General features: G+C 43.1%; 2 protein-coding genes and 1 non-coding gene across 3 annotated transcripts in view; 1 reads left to right on the top strand and 2 right to left on the bottom strand.

Annotated features, from left to right (window-relative positions):
- LOC141176136 (uncharacterized) overlaps positions 1–27,939 on the top strand; it is a 534,162-nt gene that overhangs the window by 391,641 nt on the left and 114,582 nt on the right. The gene's annotated exons all lie outside the window — the stretch shown is intronic.
- LOC141176132 (uncharacterized) overlaps positions 1–27,939 on the bottom strand; it is a 725,229-nt gene that overhangs the window by 687,471 nt on the left and 9,819 nt on the right. Inside the window, exons 7-13 of the mRNA XM_073660128.1 lie at positions 17,538–17,695; positions 15,659–15,808; positions 15,353–15,529; positions 15,146–15,269; positions 14,965–15,062; positions 14,676–14,766; positions 6,999–11,205 (exon numbers count right to left, since the gene is read on the bottom strand). Of these exons, the coding sequence (XP_073516229.1) occupies positions 10,016–11,205; positions 14,676–14,766; positions 14,965–15,062; positions 15,146–15,269; positions 15,353–15,529; positions 15,659–15,808; positions 17,538–17,695 (1,988 nt within the window). The 3' untranslated portion in view covers positions 6,999–10,015. Of the gene's footprint in view, positions 11,206–14,675; positions 14,767–14,964; positions 15,063–15,145; positions 15,270–15,352; positions 15,530–15,658; positions 15,809–17,537; positions 17,696–27,939 lie in introns of the transcript that reaches the window.
- Positions 13,582–13,699, bottom strand: LOC141176240 (U5 spliceosomal RNA). Its single transcript, XR_012253110.1, has one exon. It is a non-coding gene; the product is annotated as a U5 spliceosomal RNA (small nuclear RNA).

Genomic DNA, 27,939 nt, shown 5'->3' with positions numbered 1-27,939 from the left:
GGACTTACAGTGGGTCTTCTGTCTCCTGCTGTTCCTTTCCCAGTAGAATTTCCTCTAAGAGTAGGGGGTTGGGCGAGGAGAGTCCACAGCATCGGACAGCACGTAGGGGCAGGAAGCTGAAATCAGTCCTGTCTGCTGTGTTCCCTCCTCCACAGTGCGTTCTGCAGCCCTCTCCAGAAGACCCCAATATCATAAAAGATTAGTATATGAGTGTATGTATATGTGTGCAGGGCTGCCACCAGGAATTTCAGGCCCCATACTGGCAAAAACTTTTTAGGCACCCTGGAGACTCCGCCCCAGCTCCACCTCCACTCATCGATCCTTCCACAGTCACACCGCCCACTCTTGGAAAAACTCCACTTCTACACCACATCCTTATCAATCACACATTACGGGTATGTGCCCACGCTCAGGAGGCGTCTGCGGCCCCGAAGCTGCGGGATAGCCGTGCGGCTTCTGCCCTCATTTTATGCAATTGAGTGGTGCAATTTTTTTTTAGGACATGTGGAGTTTCCTCATAGAAGTTAGACTGTGGAGAAAGTCCACATGTGGACCCGCAAGAGAAATTGACATGATGCGGGTCTGAAAGACGCGACGCATGCCAGTTTTCGTGGGTGATCCATTGGTGCACAGAGTCGCATAGTGGACATGGGATTTCTAGAAATCCTATACACTATGCTGTAACACCTGGCCGCTGCAGGTTTGTTGCTACATAAGCTGCAGTGTCAAACCCACAACAGCTCCTGACCATGTGCACATACCCTAACAGTTCCCATAGAACACCAGATCACATACAGTACCTTATGAAAGTATTTGGCCCCCTTGAACTTTTCTACCTTTTGCCACATTTCTGGCTTCAAACATAAAGATATAAAATTCAAATTTTTTTCGGAACAATCAACATCAAATGGGACGAAATTTATTGGATATTTTAAACTTTTTAAAAAAATTTAAAAAGTGGGGCGTGTAATGTTATTCGGCCCCTATACTTTCAGTGCAGCAAACTCACTCCAGAAGTTCAGTGAGTATCTCTGAATGATCCAATGTTGTCCTAAATGGCTGGTAATGATAAATAGAATCTACCTTGTGTAATCAAGTCTCCGTATAAATGCACCTGCTCTGTGATAGTCTCAGGGTACTGTTTCAAGTGCAGAGAGCATCATGAAGACCAAGGAACACACCAGGCAGGTCCGAGATACTGTTGTGGCGAAGTTTAAAGCCGAATTTGGATACAAAAAGATTTCCCAAGTTTTAAACATCTCAAGGAGCACTGTGCAAGCGATCATATTGAAATGGAAAGAGTACCAGACCACTGCAAATCTACCAAGACCCGGCCGTCCCTCTAAACTTTCATCTCGAACAAGGAGAAGACTGATCAGAGATGCAGCCAAAAGGCCCATGATTACTCTGGATGAAATGCAGAGATCTACAGCTGAGGTGGGAGAGTCTGTCCATAGGACAACAATTAGTCGTACACTGCACAAATCTGGCCTTTATGGAAGAGTGGCAAGAAGAAAGCCATTTCTAAAAGATATCCATAAAAGTCTTGTTTGAAGTTTGCCACAAGCCACCTGGGAGACACACCAAACATGTGGAATAAGGTGCTCTGGTCAGATGAAACCAAAATCAAACTTTTTGGCCACAATGCAAAACGATATGTTTGGCGTAAAAGCAACACAGCTCATCACCTTCAAAACACCATCCTCACTGTCAAACATGGTGGTGGCAGGATCATGGTTTGGGCCTGCTTTTCTTCAGCAGGGATAGGGAAGATGGTTAAAATTGATGGGAAGATGGACGGAGCCAAATACAGGACCATTCTGGAAGAAAACCTGTTGGAGTCTGCAAAAGACCTGAGACTGGGAGGGAGATTTATCTTCCAACAATACAATGATCCCAAACATAAAGGAAAATCTACAATGGAATGGTTCAAAAATAAACGTATCTAGGTGTTAGAATGGCCAAGTCAAAGTCCAGACCTGAATCCAATCGAGAATCTGTGGAAAGAGCTGAAAACTGCTGTTCATAAACGCCCTCCATCCAACCGCAATGAGCTCGAGCTGATTTGCAAGGAAGAATGGGCAAGAATTTCAGCCTCTCGATGTACAAAACTCCTCTTCCCTCATCCCCTATAGTAATTGTCCACGGGAGAAGAGCTGACACTTTGGCCAGTTGCCTCTATGCAAATCAACACACACATGAGAAGGGCCTTGTAAGCAAATGCTGGCCCAAAAGGTGCTACCAAACCCAATTGACACAGCCTTGTGATAGATTTACAGCTAACTGAGAAGGTTGTATTCTCAGTGCTTCAAAGGGAATGTAACAAAGGCCTGCAAAGCGCCCAAAGCCGATATGGAATAACTAAAGTTCCATATGTCCGATAATAATGGGGCCTATATTTTGGGTGGCAGGGTCAGCTAAGGAACAATATGGATATTTTCCCGTCTCTGTAAGCCCCTCTGTGGCGCAAAAGCAACAAAATAGCAGACGGCAGGTATACCGTCTGTGGTCTCTGGAGAAAGGTAAAATCATAACGGAAAATATGGTATCACTTTCGGGCCTCTATGATCAACCCATGATAAGTTATCGCAAAAAACAGATATCTAATAAAAATATGAAGGCTGGAGACCAGCCCCCGTGATGTCATCACAGGGGGTATGTGGGCAGGTCTCCCCTTAGGCATAAAAGAATCCACGGAGGATGGATCAGCACTTATGTTGGAAGTTACATATTTTGTGTAGCACGGGTCACATTCGCTGAACAGCATCGGAGTGCTTACCTCCAACTATACGGAGTCGCCCCTGCGAACTGTATAGAGTAAGTTGAGAATTGGAAGACAACTGTAATGTGTTACCTGAGAAAGGTTTTCTATAGAGTGTGGTGTCCACTTTATGAGATGTTACTATATTTATTTAAATGGTGTTGAACAGCAATGATGGCCAATGCGTGAGGGATGGAGGAATACAGGTTGACAACATTGCTGGTGACAAACCTATATTCTTCCTGCCACACGAACCTGTCAAAAACCCTCACGACAGACGTAGTATCTTTCACATAGCCTGGTGTTTGAATAACCAGAGGATACAAATGTTCACCAGCCATTGGCTTAAATTCTCATTCAATGAACCCATACCCAAGATAATAGGGCGAAGGGGGGGGGGGGGAGAGATACCCTTGTGTGTTTTGGGGAGCCCATGAAAATTGGGTAAAATGGGATAATCAGGTAACAGCCAGCGCTGAATTTTGTTATTAAACACCGACAAATAAATGCCTTCCTCCAGAATACTGGACAACATTGTTTTATACAAATTGGTAGGATTCATAGAGACCACCAGAGCAGATTTCATATATCAACAGTTCTAATAGCACATACTCTGGGGCATCAGAACATGTCGTGTCCATACATAATAATGATCTCACACATTTTTCTTTCTTTGGTCTTGAAAAAGTTAATTATCCGGTAATGGGTGGAAACAGACAGAAACACCTTAATATGCGTGAAGCCTTCTGGATTTGATGTGTACATACTAAATACCCTTCGGGTAATGAATTTCCGCAATGACCTGTTTTACATCTATTGATGAAATTCATACTGGTTTATTCCCAGCAGACATCTATATGGTGACATTCCAGGTTTTCTGAATTTATTTTGTGTTTTTCCGGTTATTATTTGCCGGTGTACTTATTTGCCTTTCTGTATATTGCGCTATCATCGCTGATTCATCTTCGCAGAACGCACATAAATGATGCAAATATCTTAAAGATTTTTCAGCAATGACGGAGTATTTCCATTGCAATGTTCTGCAGCTTATTTATTTTCCATTTCTCATATATTTATTTTTGTCAGTTTTCTCGCAATATAATTCAATTATTTGTTTTTCGTTGATACAGATAGAAATTCCCGCTACATCCACAGCTTCACGATTCAGTTCTGCATCAGATATTTGTTTTTGTCAGTTTTATTATAATGTAATTACCTGTTTTTCGTTGATACAGATAGAAATGCTTCCTCCATCTATAGCCTCATGATCAGGTTTTCCATCAGACTCTATGCAGACGTCTCCCATTGCCATTAATCTGTTATACATTTAGCTCTTGGATATCATGGATTTGTACGCTCCATCTAATCTGATTCGCCATTACAATGCTCCACAGTAATCTGATTCGCCATTACAATGCTCCACAGTAATCTAATTCGCCATTACAATGCTCCACAGTATTCTGATTCGCCATTACAATGCTCCACAGTAATCTGATTCGCCATTACAATGCTCCACAGTAATCTCACCAGTGTTCTGTACTTGTTCTCGTCTGTTTTACAATGATGCATCTATTTGCCTCCCGTTAATATGACAGATAATGCTCGGTATATCTGCGGCTCTATGATCCTTTGCCAGGATATTATACTTTGCACCAGATCAGATGTGGGTGGATTTCCTTGTAAATCTTCTACTATGTAATCAATTTTGATTTGCATAATTTTTTCCCCTCTATATGTTCATTGTTATAGGTTTATAGTTTCTCCATATTGGTTATTGTGCATATTATTTTATATTATATTTTTACGTGTGTCAGATCGATAAGAACAATATTTCTATTCACAATTTAGACATTGATATGCTTTTTCTCTGTTTATTGGACATTGTTATTGCGATGCTCTATACTGAATCTAGCATCCATCTCATGTATACATGTTCCTGTCCCTCTATAATCAGTATATCCTCCCACCTTCCGTTGCTATAGTTGATGGCATTTGAGATGTTCTGACCCGGTGATCTCACACCTGTACACTTAATCCCGGTGTTGTGTTCCTATATGGGATAATCCCTGGCAGCTAACACCGGAGGTCTTCACACAAATGTCCTGCAATAAACAGTTTATATACAGAGGGGGATACGGATATGCATGAATAAGAGGATGAGGTCTAATTCTATCTTATTTTTCACCATCATGGTGTTTTGCATTTCTGGCTTGTTGTGTGACGCTTGTAATAATCACCTTGTCTGTATTTGATCTCGTTGCCTTCAATGTGAACTGTGGCTGGGATTTTCTTCACACCTTTTGCAAGTCTAATTGATTTCTCATTTTGTATTATGTGACTCCATTGTGCTTGTATATATATATATATATGACTTCATTGTCCTTTTCTCATCTGCTATGACTAAGGGCGCAACCCTAGCGCCAGAAACGTGTAAGAATTTTAAATTTTTTGTTTTTTTTTAAATGATCCAATATATTTTTCTCATATTTTACCTGTTGGAGTGCCGATTTTCTCCTTTTCGTTTTCTTCATATGGCTGTGCTCACCAGCCGGACCGGCACCCTTCAGTGGACTATCTTCACCCTGTTTGGATTCAGCGTTGCAGCTCCCTAACCCTCCCTCCTGTTTCTTTACAATATTTTAACACGTATCCTAGGCCTCGATGTTCCCCATACAAACTTGCTCTTAGAATTGTTGAGACGGGAGAAATCTGAGGAACGCAGACCGGAACGGTCTGAAATATATAAAGAAGATCTGGTAAAATGTCCATTTTGATCACACTAATACAACCAAACCAGGACAAGGGTTTCAAGTTATAATTCATTAAATTTTTAACCATTTGTTCAAGGACGGGGGATATAATTTAAACAATACAGATCATCCAAGTTCCCCAGAATTTGTATACCCAGGTACTTAATTGTGTCTTTTTGCCACTTAAAGGGAAAGTTAGAAATGAGTTATTGTGTCAGTTCAGCGTTAAAAGTTATGTTATGGCTTCTGTTTTAGAGTAGTTGACTTTAAAATTCCTTACATGGCCGAGTTATTCAAATTCCTTTATTATAGAGGGAAATGAGATCATTGGGTTTGAAACATAGAGCAACAGGTCGTCTGCATGTAGAGCTAGTTTATAGTGATGTGAGTCTATAGTAACTCCACTAATATCTGGATTTGTGTGTAATGCTACCACTAAATGTTCCATCACCAATGTGTATAGGAGAGGTGATAAGGGACACCCTTGTCTCGTCCCCTTTTTAATAGAAAATGTGTCATATAGAAGGCCGTTTACCCTATCGCTTTAGGATCAGTGTAGAAGGATAGAATTTTAGATAACAAGAAAGAGTCCAACCTAATTTGTGGTAGGGTGCTCTTCAAGAAAGTCCAATTCACTGTGTCAAACGCTTTTTTAGCGTAGGCAGAAACAAGGCACATTGGGATCCCCTGTTTTTTTGCATGTGAAATTAATGTTTTATTTTTATTATCACGAGCTTCTCTGTCCTTAATGAAGCCAACCTGATCGTTGCTGACAATTGAGGGTAGATTGTGGGAGAGCCGTGTTGTAATTACTTTAGAGAATATTTTGACGTCTACATTATTTAATGATATTGGATGAATATTAGGGCAGGTATTTGGTCCTTTTCCAGGCTTTGATAAAACCGTTATTTGAGCCTTAAGTGATTGGGGGGCAAAAGGGGGAGTCTTCTGAGATATTATCGAACACTTTGGCTAAAAATGGTAATAACAGAGGTGCAAACATCTTATAAAATCTATTATTGAATCCATCTGGCCCAGGGCTCTTCCCGATAGGGAATGATTTAATGGCTTCTCCTATCTCTTGTTCAGTGAAAGCTTGGTCTAGTATCTCCTCCTCAGGGGTCTGTAAGGAAGGAACGGCAGTGTCCATAATATATTTGTCATTTTTAGTTTCAAGAATATTAGGTGGTATGTCGTGGTATTGTCCATGAATATTATATAGCGAACTATAAAAGCAACTAAATGCTTTAGCTAGGTCAGTGGGGTTATGAATTTGTTGTCCGGGGGCCCCTTTTATTTTGGATACGTATGTCCTTTACACGTGTGGATGTAACCTCCTTGCCAATGAGCGACCACATTTATTTGTGAATTCGTACGAGTATCTTCACATGTGATCTTGGCATTTTGTATACGTTTGATCTAGTAAAGACCTTCGCTCCTTTCTTTTTTTTCAATCAGATCATTTTTATTTAACAAAACAAAGAATTACCAACATTTGTTTTTTTTAAATAAACTTTGTGACAAAAAAAAATAAAGAGAAAAACCAGTAAACAATACGACAACCGGTTTACAATGATATAAATCCCAATATCGCTCTATAGTACAATGGTTTGGAACAGTAATTTGCACATAAATATCTGAATACTTCATGACTGCTTATTTTTTTCCCTATTGAGACAGCAAAAGAAAAAGAATATATCTAAGAAGGGACAATTGTGTGGACTGAGACAATTATTATTTGCTGACACCTTGGGTATAAGGATATAAATTCCTGGTTTACTATAAGGAAATGGACAAACGATCCAGTATAGTATTTCTGTGAAGGTTCTTTGAAGCAATACCTGGTGTATTTAACCATTGTTCCCATATTTGTATGGATTTCTTGAGAGCGTTCCTTTAATATAAGCTCCACTTTCCAAGCATAGAGTGTTATTTTTCCTGGATTTTAGTTCTGTTATCGTTTGGGGAGAATTGTCTATCCAATGTAGTGCCAACAACTTTCTGGCTTGGAATAATATTCCTGAGCTAGCTATTGCCATATGGGAGTCTGGATCTACGTCCTCTCCCAGGAGTCCTAGAATACAGATTTTAGGTTCCAACTGAAGTTGTATCCCAAATACAGATAGTACAAGAGCGATCACCCCCTTCCAGGGGGGTGAGGTGGCCACACATATCAGGATTGGGGGATGAGGGGAACCAAGCATACCAGGATTGGGGGATGAGGGGTACCATGCATACCAGGATTGGGGGATGAGGGGTACCATGAATACCAGGATGAGGAATGGGGTGCCATGCATACCAGGATGAGGGGTACCACACATACCAGGATTGGGGGGGTGAGGGGTGCCATACATACCAGTATAGGGATGAGGAGTGCCATGCATACAAGGATTAGTGGGTGAGGGGACCATGCATACCAGTATTGGGGGGTGTGGGGTGCCATGCATATCAGAATAGGGATGAGGGGTACCATACATACCGGATAGGGACCAAGGGTACCCTACATACCAGGATAGGAATGCGGGGTACCATGTAGACCAGGATAGGAATGCGGGGTACCATGAATACCAGGATAGGGATGAGGGGTACCATACATACCAGGATAGGAATGCGGGGTACCATGCATACCAGGATGAAGGGTACCATGCATACTAGAATAAGGATGAGGGGTACCATGCATACCAGTATAGGGATGAGGGGTGCCATGCATACCAGTATAGGGATGAGGGGTGCCATGCATACCAGGATAGGGGATGGGGTGCCATGCATACCAGGATAGGGATGAGGGCGCCATATATACCATGATTGGGGATGAGGCGTGCCATGCATATCAGGATGAGGGATTGGGTGCCATGCATACCAAGTTTCTGGGATGAGGAGGCCATACATACCAGAATTGGGATGAGAGGTGCCATGTATACCAGGATGAGGGATGAGGTGTCATGCATACCAGGATAGGGATGAGGGGTACCATGCATACCAGGATAGGGATGAGGGGTACCATACATACGAGGATAGGAATGCGGGGTACCATTCATACCAGGATGAGGGGTACCATGCATAGCAGAATAGGAATGAGGGGTACCATGCATACCAGAATAGGGATGAGTGGTGCCATACGTACCAGGATAGGGGATGGGGTGCCATGCATACCAGGATAGGGATGAGGGAGCCATATATACCAGGATTGGGGATGAGGCGTGCATTGCATACCAGAATGAGGGATTGGGTGCCATGCATACCAGGTTTCTGGGATGAGGAGGCCATACATGCCAGATTTGGAATGAGGGGTGCCATGCATACCAGGATTGGGGATGAGGGGTGCCATACATACCAGGATTGGGGATGAGGGGTGCCATGCATACCAGGATTGGGGATGAGGGGTGCCATGCATACCAGGATTGGGGATGAGGGGTGCCATGCATACCAGGATAGGATGGTGGGGACAGGATGGGGGCAGCAGAAATACCAGGAGGGGGGCAGCACATACCAGCATGGGAGACCATATACCAATAAAAATGCTCGCCACCCGGGCGTAGAATGGGTTCAATAGCTAGTTACAATATACAGGAGCATGATCTGACCAAACAGCAGTTCCTACCTGAGATGTAGGTTGCCATGTAGGCAAGTGACAGCTAATTAAGAAAAGGACTATATGGCTATGCATAATATGTAAAGGAGAATAATAGGTATAATCCTTTACGTCTGGATGTAGTATCTTCCATACATCGACCGGTTGAGACCAAAGCACAATTAGCAAAGCTTTTGTTTGTGTTTTAGATTGGTGACTCCAGCTCAGGGACGTGTCTAAAGAAGGATCCAAGACAAAATTAAAGTCACCTCCAGTGATAAGGTCCTCCGCAAAATATTTTAGTTTGTTTAAGTAATGACGACTTGTCTTAATTTGGTCACTTACAGGCTGGAGCTGTCTGGCATCATGAGGGTTAAGACTGCTTCTTTTTCCATGCTGAGGTGAGGCAGTAATAGCTCCGGAGCAGGAAGATAAGACCTTCCATAAGAAACTCTGCATACCAGACATGCTGACAGAGGTGGAGGACCTCAGATTAACCTCTGATCTCTTCTTTCTTTCCCATATCGAAAGTCATGTTTGAGGCTGTAAATTGCTTATAATTCCGCCAAGAACACGGTCTGAAGAGAGTACTCTCAGTGTGTGCATTCTCTTGGTGATATGTCCAGGCCATGTCCTCCCTGTTGATGTACAATACGTCTGAAGGTGGCGTTGATTGGCAGCAGGATTGTGTGATGTAACAGCCTTACAGAAACGCAAGTTGTGACACCAATGGAACGGCGCCAGAACAGGAAGTGCGTATGAGTGTTTTTATTTTAACAAGGCCAAACATGAGGAATGAGAAGGAGTTGTCCTAGTAGCGGACAACCCCTTTATGAAGATACAATATTCGGTTAAAAATGAAAAAGGCTTCTCCCCTGTATGACTTCTCTGAAGCTTGTTAAGAGTTGATTTCCGTGTAAAACTTTTCTCATATTAAGAACATGAAAATGGCTTCTCGTCTGTGTGAGTTCTCTGGTGACTAAGAAGTGATGATTTCTTCACAAAACATTTCCCACATTCTGAACAGCAAAAAGGCTTCTCCCCTGTGTGACTTCTCTGGTGATTAACCAAATCTGATTTCCGGCTAAAACATTTCCTACATTCTGAACAGCAAAAAGGCTTCTCCCCTGTGTGACTTCTCTGGTGATTAACCAAACTTGATTTCCGGCTAAAACATTTCCCACATTCTGAACAGGAAAAAGGCTTCTCCCCTGTGTGAGTTCTCTGGTGCTCAACCAATTCCGTTTTCCGGGTAAAACATTTTCCACATTCTGAACAGGAATAAGGCTTCTCCCCTGTGTGAATTCTTTTGTGCGTAACAAAACCTGATTTCCAGCTAAAATATTTTCCACATTCTGAACAGAAAAAAGGCTTCTCCCCTGTGTGAGTTCTCTGGTGCTCAACCAATTCTGTTTTCCGGCTAAAACATTTTCCACATTCTGAACAGGAAAAAGGCTTCTCCCCTGTGTGAGTTCTCTGGTGCTTAACCAAATCTGATTTCCAGCTACAACATTTTCCACATTCTGAACAGGAAAAAGGTTTCTCCCCTGTGTGAGTTCTCTGGTGCTTAAACAAATCTGATTTATCTTTAAAACATTTCCCACATTCTGAACAGCAAAAAGGCTTCTCCCCTGTGTGAGTTCTCTGGTGATTAACCAAATCTGATTTCTGGTTAAAACATTTCTCACATTCTGAACAGGAAAAAGGCTTCTCCCCTGTGTGAGTTCTCTTGTGCTTAACCAAACACGATTTCCGGCTAAAACACTTTCCACATTCTGAACAGGAAAAAGGCTTCTCCGCTGTGTGAGTTCTCTGATGTCTGATTAAACTTGATTTCTCTGTAAAACATTTTCCACTTTCTGAACATGAAAATGGCTTCTTTGTTTTAGGATCAATTTCTTTTTTATTGCTTATTTTGTGACTTTGATTTTCCTTAGTAGTCGATAATGAATCAGAAGACAGGACCTGTTTCAAATGATCAGATGACAGATCTTTGCTGTGAAGGGATGATTGTAAATCTGGAGAAATGTCATTCACTTCAATTGTATCTTGTGTGATCTCAAGATCATCTGATTTAAAAATTGAAGATGTCAGCTGTCCCTCTGATCTCCTGGTACAGTCATCTGCCAAGAATAAAACCAATTATTATTTATGAATAACATATCCTTAAAATTTATATTGTTGAATATTTCTACTTAAACTCTACGTAAAAATGTACTTTATGTAAAAGTATCATTATTTACCAAGAAAACATATCACAGAAAAATCAGCCTTACCAACACCAAATCAGATAACAAATGCATTAGCATTTTAGTGTTGGTTGTGTGTACTGGGGTGTCTGTCCATGTGGGGTGCACTTATATAGTGCTGGGCAGCCTTCCTACCCAGTATGGACATCATCAGTATCCTAAGCCAGACACTGTGCATCAAACCTACCTGTGTGACTGGCGTCCTATGCAAGCTTCATCTGTGTGCATCTTTAATACTAGGCAACCACCCGCTCCATGAATTGGTACGATTATTGGTGTTAGTAAGGCTGTATCTTTTTCTGTGATTTTTTTTAATTTTGCCCTATGTTAGCCGTCATTATTCACTAAGACAATAACAGTTCACAGTCTAATAGAAAACCTCATCGCATGAACCAGTAGAGCATGGTGTTCATTCTGCCTCCCAAATATGGAATAAAAAGCCACAAAACAATGTTATGTAGGCAAAACTAATATCAATAAAAACTTCTACTCATCTCACAAAAAACAAGTCCCCACTCAGGTCCATCACCTGTCAATGGAAAACCAGAGGTTTCCACATTATTAGTGGCTCAAAGGCTTTTGAAAAGCAACATGGCTTCCATAAACCAATCCAGCAATATCCACTCCCCCAAAGTCAGATCTCCCCCTCACTTCTGAGCCTTGCAGTGTGCCCAAACCACATTTATCATCCATGTATTCGGCATTACTATAGTGAGAAGAACCCACTTAATTGATGTTGTGTGTCTCCTTTAGCACAATATGGGCACTATGTGTTGGGTAATGAAATTATATATTTGTAATTTTCACTCTCCAACATCCACTGCGTGCTAATTTCCGGAAAGTGCCTGTGGAGTCAAAATAGTCACTACTCCTATAGATTAATTCACTGAGGGTTATAATTTCCAAAATGGAGTCACTATGGGGATTTCTACTGCTCTGGTTTTCTGCCATTTTGTCATATTAGGGCTTCTGTAAATGGTGTGTCCCATCTCCTCTGGGATCTGCTCCTGTGACGTCTGCTTCTGTCACCAGGAGCCGCCTTATTCATCCTGCAGGTGGCGCTGGTGATGGAGGAGACATCAGAACCAGAAGCTCTGGTCGGCGCAGGCTCTGTCCAGCCTCTAAGATTAGGGTGCCTGGGACCTGTAGCACCATCCAGTCTGGCAGTATGGGTGTGTGTGCTGTCCAGCTGGAGTAATCTGCTCCTTACTTCAGCCATTTAGCAAGCACTACACCCTACTAAAGCTGGAAGCATATTGCTGGAAGCTGCCAGATACAGACAGCCTTGTTCTCCTCGGGTTCAGTCCTCTGTGCTCAGCTCCCGGCTTGTGTATTTGATTCCTGTTGTGACCTCGGCCCGTTTACTGACTACTCTTGTGTGATTTTGTATTTTCTCTGACCTCCATGTTCTGACCCGGCTATCTGACTATTCTTCTTGCCATCTCACACCACAGAACATTAGGTAACACTGTGGCCCAAGCTTAGGGGGGTCTCTGTCTAAGTCCAAATCCATGTAGAGGGGGTAAAAGGATGATGAGCAAGGCAAACCCTGGGATCTGGAAAATGGAGTAGATAGCGCTAAGCCTGTTTGTGGTAGCCATCTTTTGAGCTGTCAGGTGACAACGAACAGTGTCCCCAATACATTGTGTCTGCACACCATCCCAGCAAAATCTGCATTCAAATAGCTAAATGGCGCTCCTTCCCTTCTTAACCTGCCATGTGCCCAGACAGTAGTGTACAATTGCATACAAGGTATTGTCAGATTCAAGAGAAGTTGGAAAATTATTTGTAAGGTCCATTTGTTTCCTATTATCCTTTGTGAAGAATACCAAAGTTACACACGTCAGATTTGAAAAATGTCAGAGATAGGTGCTGGGAAAGGAAGTTGTTTCTGCGCTCTCTGGAGTCACGACAAAGCATTATTATGGATAAAAATGTAGGTTAATTGTCTACGCATTTCAGAGACCACCGACTCCTTCCTCAGGACAAACCGTACATAACCTCTTTAACGGGTTTAGTGGTTTAATAACATAGCGGGTTTGGGGGAGCAGATGAAGCTCTCCATTTTTCAGCTCTTTGTGGTTGTTTTTTTCTTTCCATTTTTGGAGCATCCTTCAGTTAAGGGTAAAAAAAAAAGCAAAAGCATTTAGTCAACGCCCAGAATATAAATACCCCGATACCACAAACCATTCAGCAGTTTTGCAGACATTGTGTAAAATCAAAGTAAAATTCCCGGCAATCTTTCAATTTGTGTTTAAAAAAAAAAAAATTGAAAAAATATCTTCACAAAACTCAGTTTTGCTTCTCTCCATGGAAATCTTTAGCAAAAGGCGAAAGATTTTTACATTCTGAAGAGAAGCCAGAGTATTTTTCCATAGATTTGAAAAATGGGCCCAGATAGGAACACAAAATTGGCTGCAGGAAGGGGTTAAATCAGAGTATTTTGGGCACTAACTACTAAAGTAAAAACTGTGAGTATAGACAATAACACATCTACTGAAATGATCAAACTCAACAGTCTTCATCAGAGAAAAATGAGTAAGTAGTGGTGAAACCTCTCTGGGGTAATTAGAGTATGGGGCTCGGTGGCTCTTGGCAATCTAAACTATCGTAAGGGCCAATATTTTCTGTCAGAGGAGTTTCAAGAAGAAATATTAGACGTTCAAAGAGAACTTTTTATAATAGTGCAGAGCTGAGGTGTCTTAAATTTAGCTTAGAGATATATCATGGCACAGGTGTAATGTTTTGTTTTTTTTTGTTTAGTTTATCACAATCTGGTTTGAAGTTAGTCGGTTTTAAAAGAAACTGAAAAGTCAGGATAAAGGGAAACTCTTGTTATTGTACAGAAATTCACACTTGGCCCTCACTGCACATTTAATGTTGTAGATCATAAATGTGAAGTTTGGCCAGAAAGACTGGACCTGGTCTTGTAGGAACCATATGAGGACATTCAGCAGCACAGAATGGAGAGAAGGTAGATTCATCCAATAAGATATCAGGGATCTAGGAAGCCAACAGCATCATTACCCTCCGCTTTCTCTTACAGGCCCATCATAATATTATTCTTCAAGTGATTTTCTGGCTTTGTGGTTTACAGATCTGGGCAGGTAACGTCTCCTAATCACAGGGAGTAGGTGGATCCTCCAGGTTGTAAGTTCTATGGAAAAGGGTTTCAATGCCCAAAATCATTTGAACAGTTTTGGGTGGAAGAGAATGTTGTGGTCTAGAGGCAAAATGGTGATCACACGATTGTGATACGGCCGGACTACACAACCGATAAAGCAGCCACAGCCGGTGACTGAGAAGAATCTGTAACTTCTCAGCAATTAGTGGTTACTACTCACCTGGGTAGTCATATGTAGGAATCTCCTCTTTACACCACTCATCACCCCTCACATATGTCTCTGTAGTATTAATATGGGTCAGATCTTCACCCTGAAACAAATATTGTAAAAGTCACAAACAGATGCAGAAGTCCCATCTATGATCAGCTCTAATCCTGCCATCTTCACCGTTCTCATTACACAAAAGGAAAACACATAATACTGGTGGATAAAACAAGACTGAGCACAAGACCTTCACAGCCATCTACACATCATAGGGGAGATCTCATGACACCTTCTCTCCATCTACCTGATGATCCTGAGGAACACTGGGATCTTCTTGTTTATAGTCCTGTGGAAGAAGAGGATGGGGACATCTCTCTGGTGTTGTCCTCTTACTGGATAGATCTGGAAGAAACACATACAGGGACTGAATTCATTCTTTACATACAGATAATTATAGGCCGTGTGTATTTAGTCCTGTCCATTACCTGGTGATGTGAGGGGCTGGGGAACCTCCATCATGACGTCTTTGTACAAATCTTTGTGTCCTTCTAAATACTCCCACTCCTCCATGGAGAAATAGACAGTAACATCCTCACATCTTATAGGAACCTGACACATACAATGATACCGTCATCCCCCCGATCCTTTCATAGCGTTACTGTATAATGTCCCAGCATTCCCAGCACGGTCACCTCTCCAGTCAGCAGCTCAATCATCTTGTAGGGGAGTTCTACGATCTTCCGGTCATTGATGTCATCATGTATGAAGGGGTGAGATGGAGGCCCTGTGATTGGGCTCAGGGGTCTTTCCCATCCCTCAGACACATGGACCTGACAGCGCTCACTAGAGGTCTTCACTAATATGTAATCCTGGTTATGGAAAGACATATAAATAAATCTCACTACAGACATTTCCAGAGTCCTCACCTCTCCAGTTCTGTTCATCTGTTATTCCCATAGATAAGAATGATGTAATGGGACGTCATCAGAATCTCTCACCTCTCCAGTAAGACGGAAGAGGATTTTTAGGGTGAGGTGTAATATTCCCTCCGCCATCTTGTCTCTGTCCAAATCCATCTTTGATGGGTCCATTAGGAAAATTCTCTTAAATAGAAGAAATTCACTGAGAGGATCTGATATTGTAGGGACCTGAATGAGAAGATGATGAGCAGATGTAACATCATAAAAATCCTGTGTAATAATACAATTACTGGAGATAATAAGGGAAACATATGAGATTTATTATTTTACAGTATTTAGTTTTCTTCTTTACATATACTAATAAAACCTATATATTTTAGGACACAGACAACACGCAGTTTCTTCCTTGGAGTCTGTAGCTGAACACATTTCTCAAAGACTCATCTGCCATAAAGCTTATTCTCCTCTCATTTACAGACACTGCAATCGGCATTAGCAATACTGCAGGAGATATTCATTACACGTGACATGAGAAATAACTACTTCATGAGGACGACATCTTCATCTTCTACTACGGCTCTTGAAACATATTTAGCCAGAGTTCTTCACTGACTACATCTCCACCAGCCGTCTATATGAATGTTTCCCGTCTTCCCCGGACTGTAATCTTTTATCACATTAGATCTCATGTTTGAACAGAAAAAAGGCTTCTCCCCTGTGTGAATTCTCTGATGTTTGATTAAACTTGATTTCTCTGTAAAACATTTTCCCCATTCTGAACAAGTAAATGGCTTCTCCTCTGTGTGACTGCTCTGGTGATTAACAAGATTTGATTACTGGTTAAAAAACTTCCCACACTTGGAACAAAAAAATCTATTTTCTGCTGTGTGAATGTTTTCATGTTTAAGGCTATGTGCCCACGATGCAGAAATGCTGCATATTTTTTACGCTTCTCCCTGGCAGGAAAAACGCATGCATTTTTTACATGCATTTTTCCCGCCAGGTAGATGCGTTTGTCAAGCGTCTTTGCATGCATTTCTGCATGCGGGTTATCAAGCGCTTTTCCGAGCGATTTTAGCATCACTTGGAAAAGTGCTTGACAACTTGTTCACACTATATAAATCCATGCAACCAGCATGGATTTATAGTAGTGTGACCAAGTTAGTTAAAAAAAAAAGAATAAGAATGTTAAAAAATAAAAAAAATAAGTTTATACTCACCTTCCGATGTCCTCCCGGTGTTATCTCCGCTGCGTCCGGTGTGTTGGGCAGCTCGCTCTGTTGTGAAGGACCTGCGGTGATGTCATTGAGCCATGTGATGGGTCACATGACTCTGACGTCATGGCAGGTCCTTCACAACAGCGCGAGCATTGCAAGAGACGGGACGGAGCAGACAAAACACCGGGAGGACATCGGAAGGCGAGTATAAACTTCATTTTTTATTTTAAATTCTTTCTTTTACAGTTTCTATGGTACCCAGGTCTGGATGAGAGTCTCCTCTTCTCCAGACTTGGGTACCCTCCGCACATAGAAAAGCATAATATCCGTGTGTACAAATGTACTGACACGGATATTATGCGTTTCAATGCAAGTCAATGGCGGCGATTACGCTGCGTGTCCGCAAAATGAATGGACATGCTGCGGATTTTTGAGCGCAGCATCAACGCTGCGGAAAAATCCGCAGCATGGGCATTGACATTGCGGCTTGTCATTGGGGACCCTGGGGGGCGGATTACCAAGCGTTTCCCAAGCGTTTATGCTGCGGAAATTTCGCAGCATAAACGCTTGGAAAACGCATAGTGGGCACACAGCCCAAGAAAAGACTTTTCGAGGGAAAAACTTTTTCCATATTCTTAACATGAAAATGGCTTCTTTGTTTTAGGAGCAATTTGTTTTTTAATGCTTATTTTGTGACTTTGATTTTCCTTAGTAGTCGGTAATGAATTAGAAGACAGAACCTGTTTCAAATGACCAGATGACAGATCTTTGCAGTGAATGGATGATGGTATATCTGGGTTAATGGCATTCACTTCAATTGTATCCTGCGGGATCTCAAGATCATCTGATTTAAAAATTGAAGATGTCAGCTGTTCCTCTGATCTCCTGGTACAGTCATCTGCCAAGGATAAAACCAATTATTATTTATAAATAACATATACTTAAAATTTATATTGATGAACATTTCTACTTAAACTATACGTAAAAATGCACTTTATGTAAAAGTATCATTATTTACCAAGAAAACAAATCACAGAAAAAAATCAGCCTTACCAACACCAAATCAGATAACAAATGCATTAGCATTTTAGTGTTGGTTGGGTGTACTGGGGTGTCTGTCCGTGTGGGGTGCACTTATATAGTGCTGGGCAGCCTTCCTGATGTAATAGTATGGGCATCATCACTATCCTAAGCCAGACACTGCATCACACCTACCTGTGTGACTGGCGTCCTATGCAAGCTTCATCTGTGTGCATCTTTAATACTAGGCAACCACCCCCTCCATGAATTGGTAGGTTTGTGAGTGGTTGCTTCATCAGTATTTAGCACCTGCGCTGCCCCCCCCCCCCACACACCTTTATCATTAGGGTCTTCTGCATCCTGCTAGTGCATTTGTTACAGTCATATGAAAAAGTTTGGGCACCCCTATTAATCTTAAGCTTAATGTTCTATAAAAATTGGTGTTTTTGCAACAGCTATTTCAGTTTGATATATGTAATAACTGTTGGATACAGTAATGTTTCTGCCTTGAAATGAGGTTCATTGTACTAACAGAAAATGTGCAATCTGCATTCAAACAAAATTTGACAGGTGCATAAGTATGGGCACCTCACCAGAAAAGTGACATTAATAGTTAGTAGATCCTCCTTTTGCAAAAATAACAGCCTCTAGTCGCTTCCTGTAGCTTTTAATGAGTTCCTGGATCCTGGATGAAGGTATTTTTGACCATTCCTCTTTACAAAACAATTCCAGTTCAGTTAAGTTTGATGGTCGCCGAGCATGGACAGCCCTCTTCAAATGATCCCACAGATGTTCAATGATATTCAGGTCTGGGGACTGGGATGGCCATTCCAGAACATTGTAGTTGTTCCTCTGCATGAATGCCTGAGTAGATTTGGAGCGGTGTTTTGGATCATTGTCTTGCTGAAAGATCCATCCACTTTGTAACTTCATATTTATCACTGATTCTTGAACACTATTGTCAAGAATCTGCTGATACTGAGTGGAATCCATGCGTCCCTCAACTTTAACAAGATTCCCAGTGCCAGCATTGACCACACAGCCCCAAAGCATGATGGAACCTCCACCAAATTTTACTGTGGGTAGCAAGTGTTTTTCTTGGAATGCTGTGTTTTTTTGCCACCATGCATAACGCCTTTTTGTATGACCAAATAACTCAATCTTGATTTCATCAGTCCACAGGACCTTCTTCCAAAAAGAAATTGGCTTCTCCAAATGTGCTTTTGCATACCTCAGCCAACTCTGTTTGTGGCGTGCTTGCAGAAACGGCTTCTTTCGCATCACTCTCCCATACAGCTTCTCCTTGTGCAAAGTGCCTTGTATAGTTGACCGATGCACAGTGACACCATCTGCAGCAAGTTGATGCTGCAGCTCTCTGGAGGTGGTCTGAGGATTGTCCTTGACTGATCTCACCATTCTTCTTCTCTGCCTTTCTGATGTTTTTCTTGGCCTGCCACTTCTGGCCTTAACAAGAACTGTCCCTGTGTTCTTCCATTTCCTTACTATGTTCCTCACAGTGGAAACTGACAGGTTAAATCTCTGAGACAGCTTTTTGTATGCTTCCCCTGAACAACTATGTTGAATAATCTTTGTTTTCAGATCATTTGACAGTTGTTTTGAGGAGCACATGATGCCACTCTTCAGAGGAGATTCAAACATGAGAACAACTTGCAAGTGGCCACTTTAAGTAGCTTTTCTCATGATTGCATACACCTGGCTATAAAGTTCAAAGCTCCATGAGGTTACAAAACCAAAAAAAGTGCTTTAGTAAGTCAGTAAAAAGTAGGTAGGAGTATTTAAAACAAGAAAATGATAAGGGTGCCCATACTTATGCACCTTTCAAATTTTGTTTGAATGCAGATTGCACATTTTCTGTTAGTACAATAAACCTCATTTCAAGGCAGAAACATTACTGTGTCCAACAGTTATTACATATATCAAACTGAAATAGCTGTTGCAAAAACACCAATTTTTATAAAACATTAAGCTTAAGATTAATAGGGGTGCCCAAACTTTTTCATATGACTGTATATGATTTGGTGTTGGTAAGGCTGTATCTTTTTCTGTGATTTTTTTTAATTTTGCCCTATGTTAGCCGTCATTATTCACCAAGACAATAACAGTTCACAGACTAATAGAAAACCTCATAGGATGAACCAGTGGATCGTAGTGTCCAACTGTTTGTTAATTCTGCCTCCCAAATATGCAATAAAAAGCCACCAAACAATGTTATGTAGGTGAAATAATACCAATAAAAACTTCTACTCATCTCACAAAAAACAAGTCCCCACTCAGATCCATCATCTGTCAATGGAAAACCAGAGGTTTCCACATTATTAGTGGCTCAAAGGCTTTTGAAAAGCAACATGGCTTCCATAAACCAATCCAGCAATATCCACTCTCCCAAAGTCAAATCTCACCCTCACTTCAAAGCCTTGCAGTGCCCCCAAGCCACATTTAGCATCCATGTATTTGACATTACTATAGTGAGAAGAACCCACTTAATTGATGCTGTGTGTCTCCTGGAGCACAATCTGGGCACTATGTGTTGGGTAATGAAATTATATATTTGTAATTTTCACTCTCCAACATCCACTGCGTGCTAATTTCCGGAAAGTGCCTGTGGAGTCAAAATAGTCACTACTCTATAATTTCCAAAATGGTGTCCCTTTATGAGGATTTCTACTGTTCTTGTTTTCTGCAATTTGGTCACATTAGGGCTTCTGCAAATGGTGTGTCCCATCTCCTCTGGGATCTGCTCCTGCGATGTCTGCTTCTCTCTCCAGAAGCCGCCTTATTCATCCTGCAGGCGGCGCTGGTGATGGAGGAGACGTCAGAACCAGAAGCCCTGGGCGGCGCAGGCTCTGTCAAGCCACTAAGATTAGGGTGCCTGGGACCATTAGTACTATCCAGTCTGGCAGTACGGGTGTGTGTGCTGTCCAGTTGGAGTAATCTGCTCCCTGCTTCAGCCAACTGGAAAGCACCACACCCTACTAAAGCTGGAAGCATATTGCCGGAAGCTGCCAGATACAGCCTTGTTCTCCTCTGGTTCAGTCCTCTGTGCTCAGCTCCCGGCTTGTGTATTTGTTTCCTGTTCGGAGAATCTCTAATCCCGTTTATTTTACTTAGCATTATATATTGTTTTGAGTATATCAATAGCCAATCACCTACAGCCGTACTACAGGCTTAAACCAATGTTAGTACGATTATTACAGAAACACACATATGGTCATATTATCGTTAGTTCGGCACATGATGGAAAGTTACAAGGTTATACATCCCGGCCTAGACTAGATAGATAACAGGAGCAGGGTGTTTCATAGAATGTTCTTGAGAGAAAAGGTTCTTGTGAGAAAATTGCATGTGAAGCAGGAGAAAAGAATGAAAGAATGTATGCTATGCAAGGTGTAATAATAACATCATTTTAGAAGCTAGCACAAAATGAAGTAACTATAGCATGAATATCGATATGTCCTTTACATCAACCTTGTAACATAATAATTTGACACTCACTTGGTCAACCGTGAAGGGTCATTGCTGCCCTCCCTCAACAGCTTGGTGCCGTGACTCGGATCCCTAACCAGGGACGCCCCACCACCTCTGGACGTCCACAAAGAGAGACTTGCTTTCGGCCTCCCCCACTGGAATTGGGACTGATCATCCCCCACAAAAGCCACAGTAAGTGCCCGAGTTCTTTACTAGTGATACTGACCATTTGGCGTGGTTTCCACGTGGTGCGTGGTTGTTTGCAGTATGTCTGGATGTCTTGGTTGGATATAGTCAAAGGTGAGACTATAGGGGTGTAGTCCCATTAGGGGTCTGATATTGATAACTTTTAAAGCAGTACCACCTCGGATTGACAAGTGAATATTGTATGAATCTTCCTTAACTTCTGACAAAGATTCTTAGGAGACTGAACACTATTATTATCAGTCGCGGCAGGTGATCGAAGATTGGGTAGGACACGCACACAGATATAAGTATATTGAGTGTCCGGAGGGCTGCAGACGCGAGCTCTCCTCCTTTCACCTAGTACCGTACGTGACTTCCCCGAAGGGAGGGGCGAGTCAGTGGAACAGTTGAGGCCGGCCGGACTCATACTGTGCACAAATCAAGGATCTTTGTCAGTCGAAAGGCAGCAGTGCAGTGATTAATCAATGTTTCTGTGGAGCAGAAAGAAAGTGTCTCCCCCTCAGGAGGGAGAGGATGTGATGACTATCATGGTCGGTTGAGAGGGGAAAAGATCATTTAAGAATGAACCAAAAGTGTTTAAGTTGTTAAACTTTCCCGTGGAGGGGAGACTTCAGCCTTCATTGTGGGACGAAGGAATCCGGCAGAAAAGGGGAAGATTAGTTGACTGTGGATTGTTGGAAGATGCTGAAAAGTTTAAGAAAGTTGCACATGAGATTTGTGGTGATGGATATGTTGAAATAGAGGAGGAGCCTGGTTATTTCAATTATCTTTATGTCAAGAAAGTAAAATTATCTAGCACTGTGACAAAGACTGGCTGTTTTGTGCTACAAAATGAAGCTGATGGGGAAAAGGTAGAGGAGGAAGTAGATTCCCCTTCCCAACTTATGTGTCCACAAACTGAATCTGAAGCCCCTAAAGAAGCATCCCCTACCCCCACAAATGTAGCCGTACCCCAGCCCCTGAATCCGGAAACTGAGCAATTTATACCTAAGGAGATTAAATACCCTGCACTTCCCACTGGTGGCCAGCCACCACCATATAACCCAGATGGCTGGCTTTGTAAAGTGTGTTGGGTCACCAATCCGGGATGGCGCGAGACGTGTTATAATTGTGGAACACGCAGACCCAGTGTTGTAGCACCAACCTTCCCATTACTTAACGCTGACGGTGGGTATTATGAACCATTGCCCCCACCTGCTCCCGCCATGGTCCACACTCCATTCGGGGAGACCCAGGGACCTCTGAACTCTACCCTATTCACCCTCTCCCGAACTGGGGAAATAGAACATGGACACGAGTACCAGGAGGTGGCGTCTGTTTTGCTGAATGGTCCTTCGGAATTTTCCACTATACTGAGAATAGGCATGGGGAGTACACCGCAACAGCAAGTTGGGATCATTGTAAACGCAGCAAATGCAAAATTACAGCATGGGGGGGGGGAGGGCTAGCTGCAGAAATATGTCGTATTGGGGGGCCTACAATACAAACTACATCCAACGATTACAAAATATGATCCCCTGGATGTACCCAGGTCACAACACCTGCTTACAGAAACAATTCAAAACACCATAGCATATGCATCACAGCTTCATGCGGTCCCAACCCTAGCCCTGCCATTTATTTCCACCGGTATTTTTGGATATCCAAAACAAGACGCAGCCAAAATAATAGTCGGGGGTATAAAGTAATACATCGCCACGCATCCAACTAAATTGAGAGAGATAAGACTCTTGGCCATCGACAGGGATCTCGTTTATTATGCCGCTCAACTAATCAAACCCGATATCTGGTCTCCCCCAGTGTTCCCCTACCTCCAAGATCTCCCAACAATCAGTACTCATGCTGATTTCCCTCCAGCTCCACCCCCTCTCACAAAGATGGAGGAAATGGAGGAAGCGGACCACAATACCAGCCCACCCAAATATACCCCGTTTACCCCAGTACAGACAGATACTCTGTGTAACCGTCTCCCGGATCCCGAACATTCCCCAGTGGCTTTTTACAGGGGCATGGCCGCAAATAGAGAGATATATTCAACAACAAGGCAAGATCTTTTACACCTGCTCCGTGTAAAAGCTGGTGAAGGATATTATCCCATGGTAGAGGCAGCTGTCCCATATAATAGAGCATTAGACACCAATACGTATGAGAGTGGGGTTGACTTCTGTCAAGCCCTTAAAATATGGGCTCAGGATAAGTTGGCTGATCAATCCACTACCCTCACAGATGTCACTCAAGAGAAGGGAGAGTCGGCTGAGAAGTTTTATGGGCGCCTTATGCAGGTCTATAAGGACCTTGGGTTCTCCTTACATACTAAAACTCATTGCCAGCTGTTAGTATCCGCCTTTATCCAGGGGTTACGGACTGAAATCAAGGATGCAATATTGGCTGTATGACCAGATGTTGAGTCAGCCACCCCAGGAGATGTCCTAAAGGTAGCAAAAAGCTTCCAGAAAAGTGTCGCCCGGACCGCTTCTGCGGTTAAGCCCAAATCTAAACCCGCTGCAGTGGCAGTTGCGGCACCTGCAGTACCCGCAACACAGTATCCTCCCTTACAGCCCCACTATTACCCCATGGCGGTACCTGATCAGCGAGTAATGTATCCCGGGAAAAGGCCACTAGTGAATTCCTGTCTTCAGTGTTGGATGTGTGGCCGGACGGGACATTTCCAAAGGGACTGTCACACCCCTGCTAGCCAGTGCACCGCCCAAGCCCCCTATCTAGAAATAGGATGCCCGGCCCACGAGACTCACGAGAAAATGTCCTCCAAGACCATCCATTCTGAAATTGAGGCCAACCAGAGTCTGCCATCGTGATGCCCGTAACCACCCCTGGGCTCTGTTCATCTGTAGTTATCCCAATAGGAGGGAATCCGGTGAAGTTCATGGTAGACACTGAGGCGGCCAACTCCATTTTAAAATCCACTGAACTGCCCCAGGGTCTCCCAGTCCAATTTTCTAACGACAATCTAATATTGATCGGTGTAGATGGCAGACCTAACAAACACACTCTCACTAAACCTATTCCGATTGGCCCATTTCCAGAAGTAATGGCACAATTTGTCATATCCCTGATCTGCCCGGTAAATCTTTTAGGAGCAGACCTCTTGTCTAAATTCCGATCCCGAATTCAATACCAGGACAATGGTCAGATGATCCTTACTTTAAAGGATCCAAACTCTGATGCACACAGAGGAGGTCTGCATCTTACGGGCGCTACCCACGGTTATGATTAACATATCAGATACGATTGGAAATCTCCCAAAAGATCCCAGGTTAGCTCCATACACAGAGGAAATCCCTTCTCATCTGTGGTCACAAGGCCCAGACGACATTGGGTGATTGCCGGTAGAACCAATACAGGTGTACCTCAAGCCCGGAGCGCCCTTTCCCAAGGTTCGTCAGTACCCGCTCACACATGCACAAGAACAAGGTCTACACCAGCAAATTCACACCTTGTTAGAGAAAGGGGCACTAATCCCCTGCGTCTCCCCGTGTAATACGCCGTTGTTCCCCGTAAGGAATAAATCCCAACCGGGGCAGCCGCCCGCTTATCGATTGGTGCAGGATTTGAGGGCAGTAAATGCAGCGACAGTCTTGGAAACTCCTGTGGTGCCTAACCCACATACACTTCTCTCACAAATACCATCTACCGCAGCCTGGTTTACAGTAATTGATTTAGCAAACACCTTTTTCAGCATTCCACTACATAAAGACTGTCAGTTTCTGTTTGCATTTACATATCAGGGCAGGCAATTGACTTGGACGGTGATGCCGCAGGGAGCGCAGAATAGCCCTAATCAGTTTGCAAAGAACATGTCTAGCTGTCTGCTGCCGTGGCAGCTGGACAACTCTGAGGTAGTACTATTACAATACGTTGATGATCTTCTTTTGTGTGCCCCCACGGAGCAAGTGTCCATCAGGGCCAGTGTTAGCCTCCTCAAGCATCTAGCAAAACTGAATTGTCGAGTCTCAGCCTCGAAACTTCAGTTTTGCCTCGGTCAAGTGGTTTTCTTAGGCCACTGCCTTACTCAGGGTGCCAGACATCTCACAGAAGAAAGAAAGACCATCTACCTACTACCATTCCCAAAAGATCCCATAGAGCTGCAATGGTTCCTCGGACTATGTACATATTGCAGACAATGGATCCCAGGCGCTTCACGTCTGATGGAACCCCTATATGATGCATTAAAAGAAAACACTCTGGCTGGTGTAAACAACAAGGACCACCAAGAACTGCTGCAACAAGCCTTTGAGCAACTAAAATCAAGGATAATGACAGCCACTGCCCTTGGAAACCCGGATTATGTTCAACCTTTCCATTTGTATGTCTCCGAGACAGGAGGGCATGCAGCCGGAGTACTCACGCAGAGACACTGTACAAAGCAGCGCCCGGTCGGTTATTACTCAGCGCTTCTGGACCCGGTAGCCAGGGCCTCCCCCAGCTGTCTACGAGCGGTTCACGCCACACAGCAGTTACTTGAAAAAATGGCGGACATCATCCGTGGACATGAGACTCACATTTATGCTCCACACAATATTGCGGCTGTTTTGGGTTTACAGCAACCTAAACATCGGTGCACACTGAGACACCTACGGCTGCAGTGTACGTTGATTTTGACAGAAAATGTGAAATTACATTGGTGCACCACCATCAACCCGGCCACCCTGCTACCAGCACCTGAAGGAGAGGGGAAAGATGCTCCACCACATGATTGTCTGGAACAAATTACTGCGGAGTCAACTCCACTTGTTTTAGTGGGGGAAGTACCCTTTGATGACCCAGGACTTACGTTATATACGGATGGATCCAGATATGCTGACACCTCTGGCAGGTTTCATACTGGATATGCTGTCACAACTGAAGATACATTGGTAGAGCCTGCAGCCTTACCTCCCAGTATGTCAGCACAGGAAGCAGAGCTCAAAGCTCTGATTGCTGCTTGTCAACAGGCCGAAGGAAAACGTGTGAATATATTTACTTACTCGAGATACGCCTTCGGGATTGCACATGACTTTGGGGAGATCTGGGCAAGGAGAGGCTTTGTCACGACTGCAGGTTCTCCTGTGAAAAATGCTGAAAGCGTCAGACAATTGATGGAAGCGGTACAACTACCAAGACAGTTGGCTGTTGTAAAGGTAAAAGCTCATACCCGACCAGATGCCCCTGAAGCAAGAGGTAATGCACTTGCTGATCTCCATGCTATGCAAGCAGCTCTTCTTCCAACATCCATGTCCATGGCTGTTACGCGGCAGCAGACCAAACAGCTAAATTCCGTGCCAACCCAGGATCAACCTGCAGAAAATCATCAACCGGTCCCTCCAATCACAAAGCTACGCTGCACATAGCAAAAAGTCTCTAAAGAAGAACACCAGTCATGGAAGGAGGCGGGTGCTAAATTGATAGATGGGCTATGGAAAAAGGGACAACTGTATTGTTTGCCTCGACTCCTATATCAGGCCGTTGCAGCCTGGGCCCATGGACCGGTGCATCGAGGGAAGAATCAAGCTTTGCTACTGGTACAGAAACTCTATTGAGCCCCAGGAATTTCCACCGTGTTGAGCGCACAAAAGAAAGGTTGCTCAATATGCCAAAGCTGCAACCCAGGCAGATTACAGAATGTACCGACAAAACACATTGCTAAACCAGAGTATCCGTTCCAACGATTGCAAGTTGATCATATCACTCTCCCTAAAGCAGGACGATATGAATACTGCTTAGTGGTAGTGGATATGTTTTCCAGCTGGCCAGAAGCATTCGCCGTTCCAAACATGACTGCCAAGAAGCTGGTCTCTGAAGATGTTTGCCGGTATGGAGTCGCAGAAGTTATCGAAAGTGATCAGGGACCAGCCTTTTCCTCATGCGCATATCAAGAAATACTTACCATGATCGGATCAACAGTGGCGCTGCATACTCTTTACCATCCTCAGTCAAGCGGCAAGGTGGAGAGATTGAATAGCACACTGAAAAGGCAATTGACCAAAATGATGCAGGAGGATACGGCCCAGTGGCCTGAACTCCTTCCCATTGCACTATACCACATACGCACCACCCCCATAGGGAAACAAACTGTCACCCTATGAGATACTATTTGGGTCACAACCAGCTATAGCTCGATTTACCCCACAACAATTATCAGAAGAAAGAGATCATGTTGTGCAATATGTGATTCAGCTTGCCAAAGCCTTAACTAACACCCATGCGTTAGTATCATCTTCTATTCCAGATCCAGCTGATGCAGAAGGTTATCATAACCCTCAAGTCCGGAGATTATGTGTATGTGAAGAGGCATGTATGGAAACACAGACTAGAACCATTGTATGACGGACCATACCAAGTGCTCCTTACAACCCCAACAGCAGTAAAACTTGAAGGGAGGTCAACATGGATCCATGCTTCACATTGCAAACGTCAACCATCCTGAGATGT

The sequence above is a fragment of the Phyllobates terribilis genome, unplaced genomic scaffold (assembly GCF_046119375.1).
Source record: "Phyllobates terribilis strain yellow unplaced genomic scaffold, ASM4611937v1 Scaffold_17__1_contigs__length_24005725, whole genome shotgun sequence".
Taxonomy (NCBI): Eukaryota; Metazoa; Chordata; class Amphibia; order Anura; family Dendrobatidae; genus Phyllobates; species Phyllobates terribilis.
Note: the sequence above shows the minus strand (reverse complement) of the source record. Positions and strands in the feature narration are given on the sequence as shown.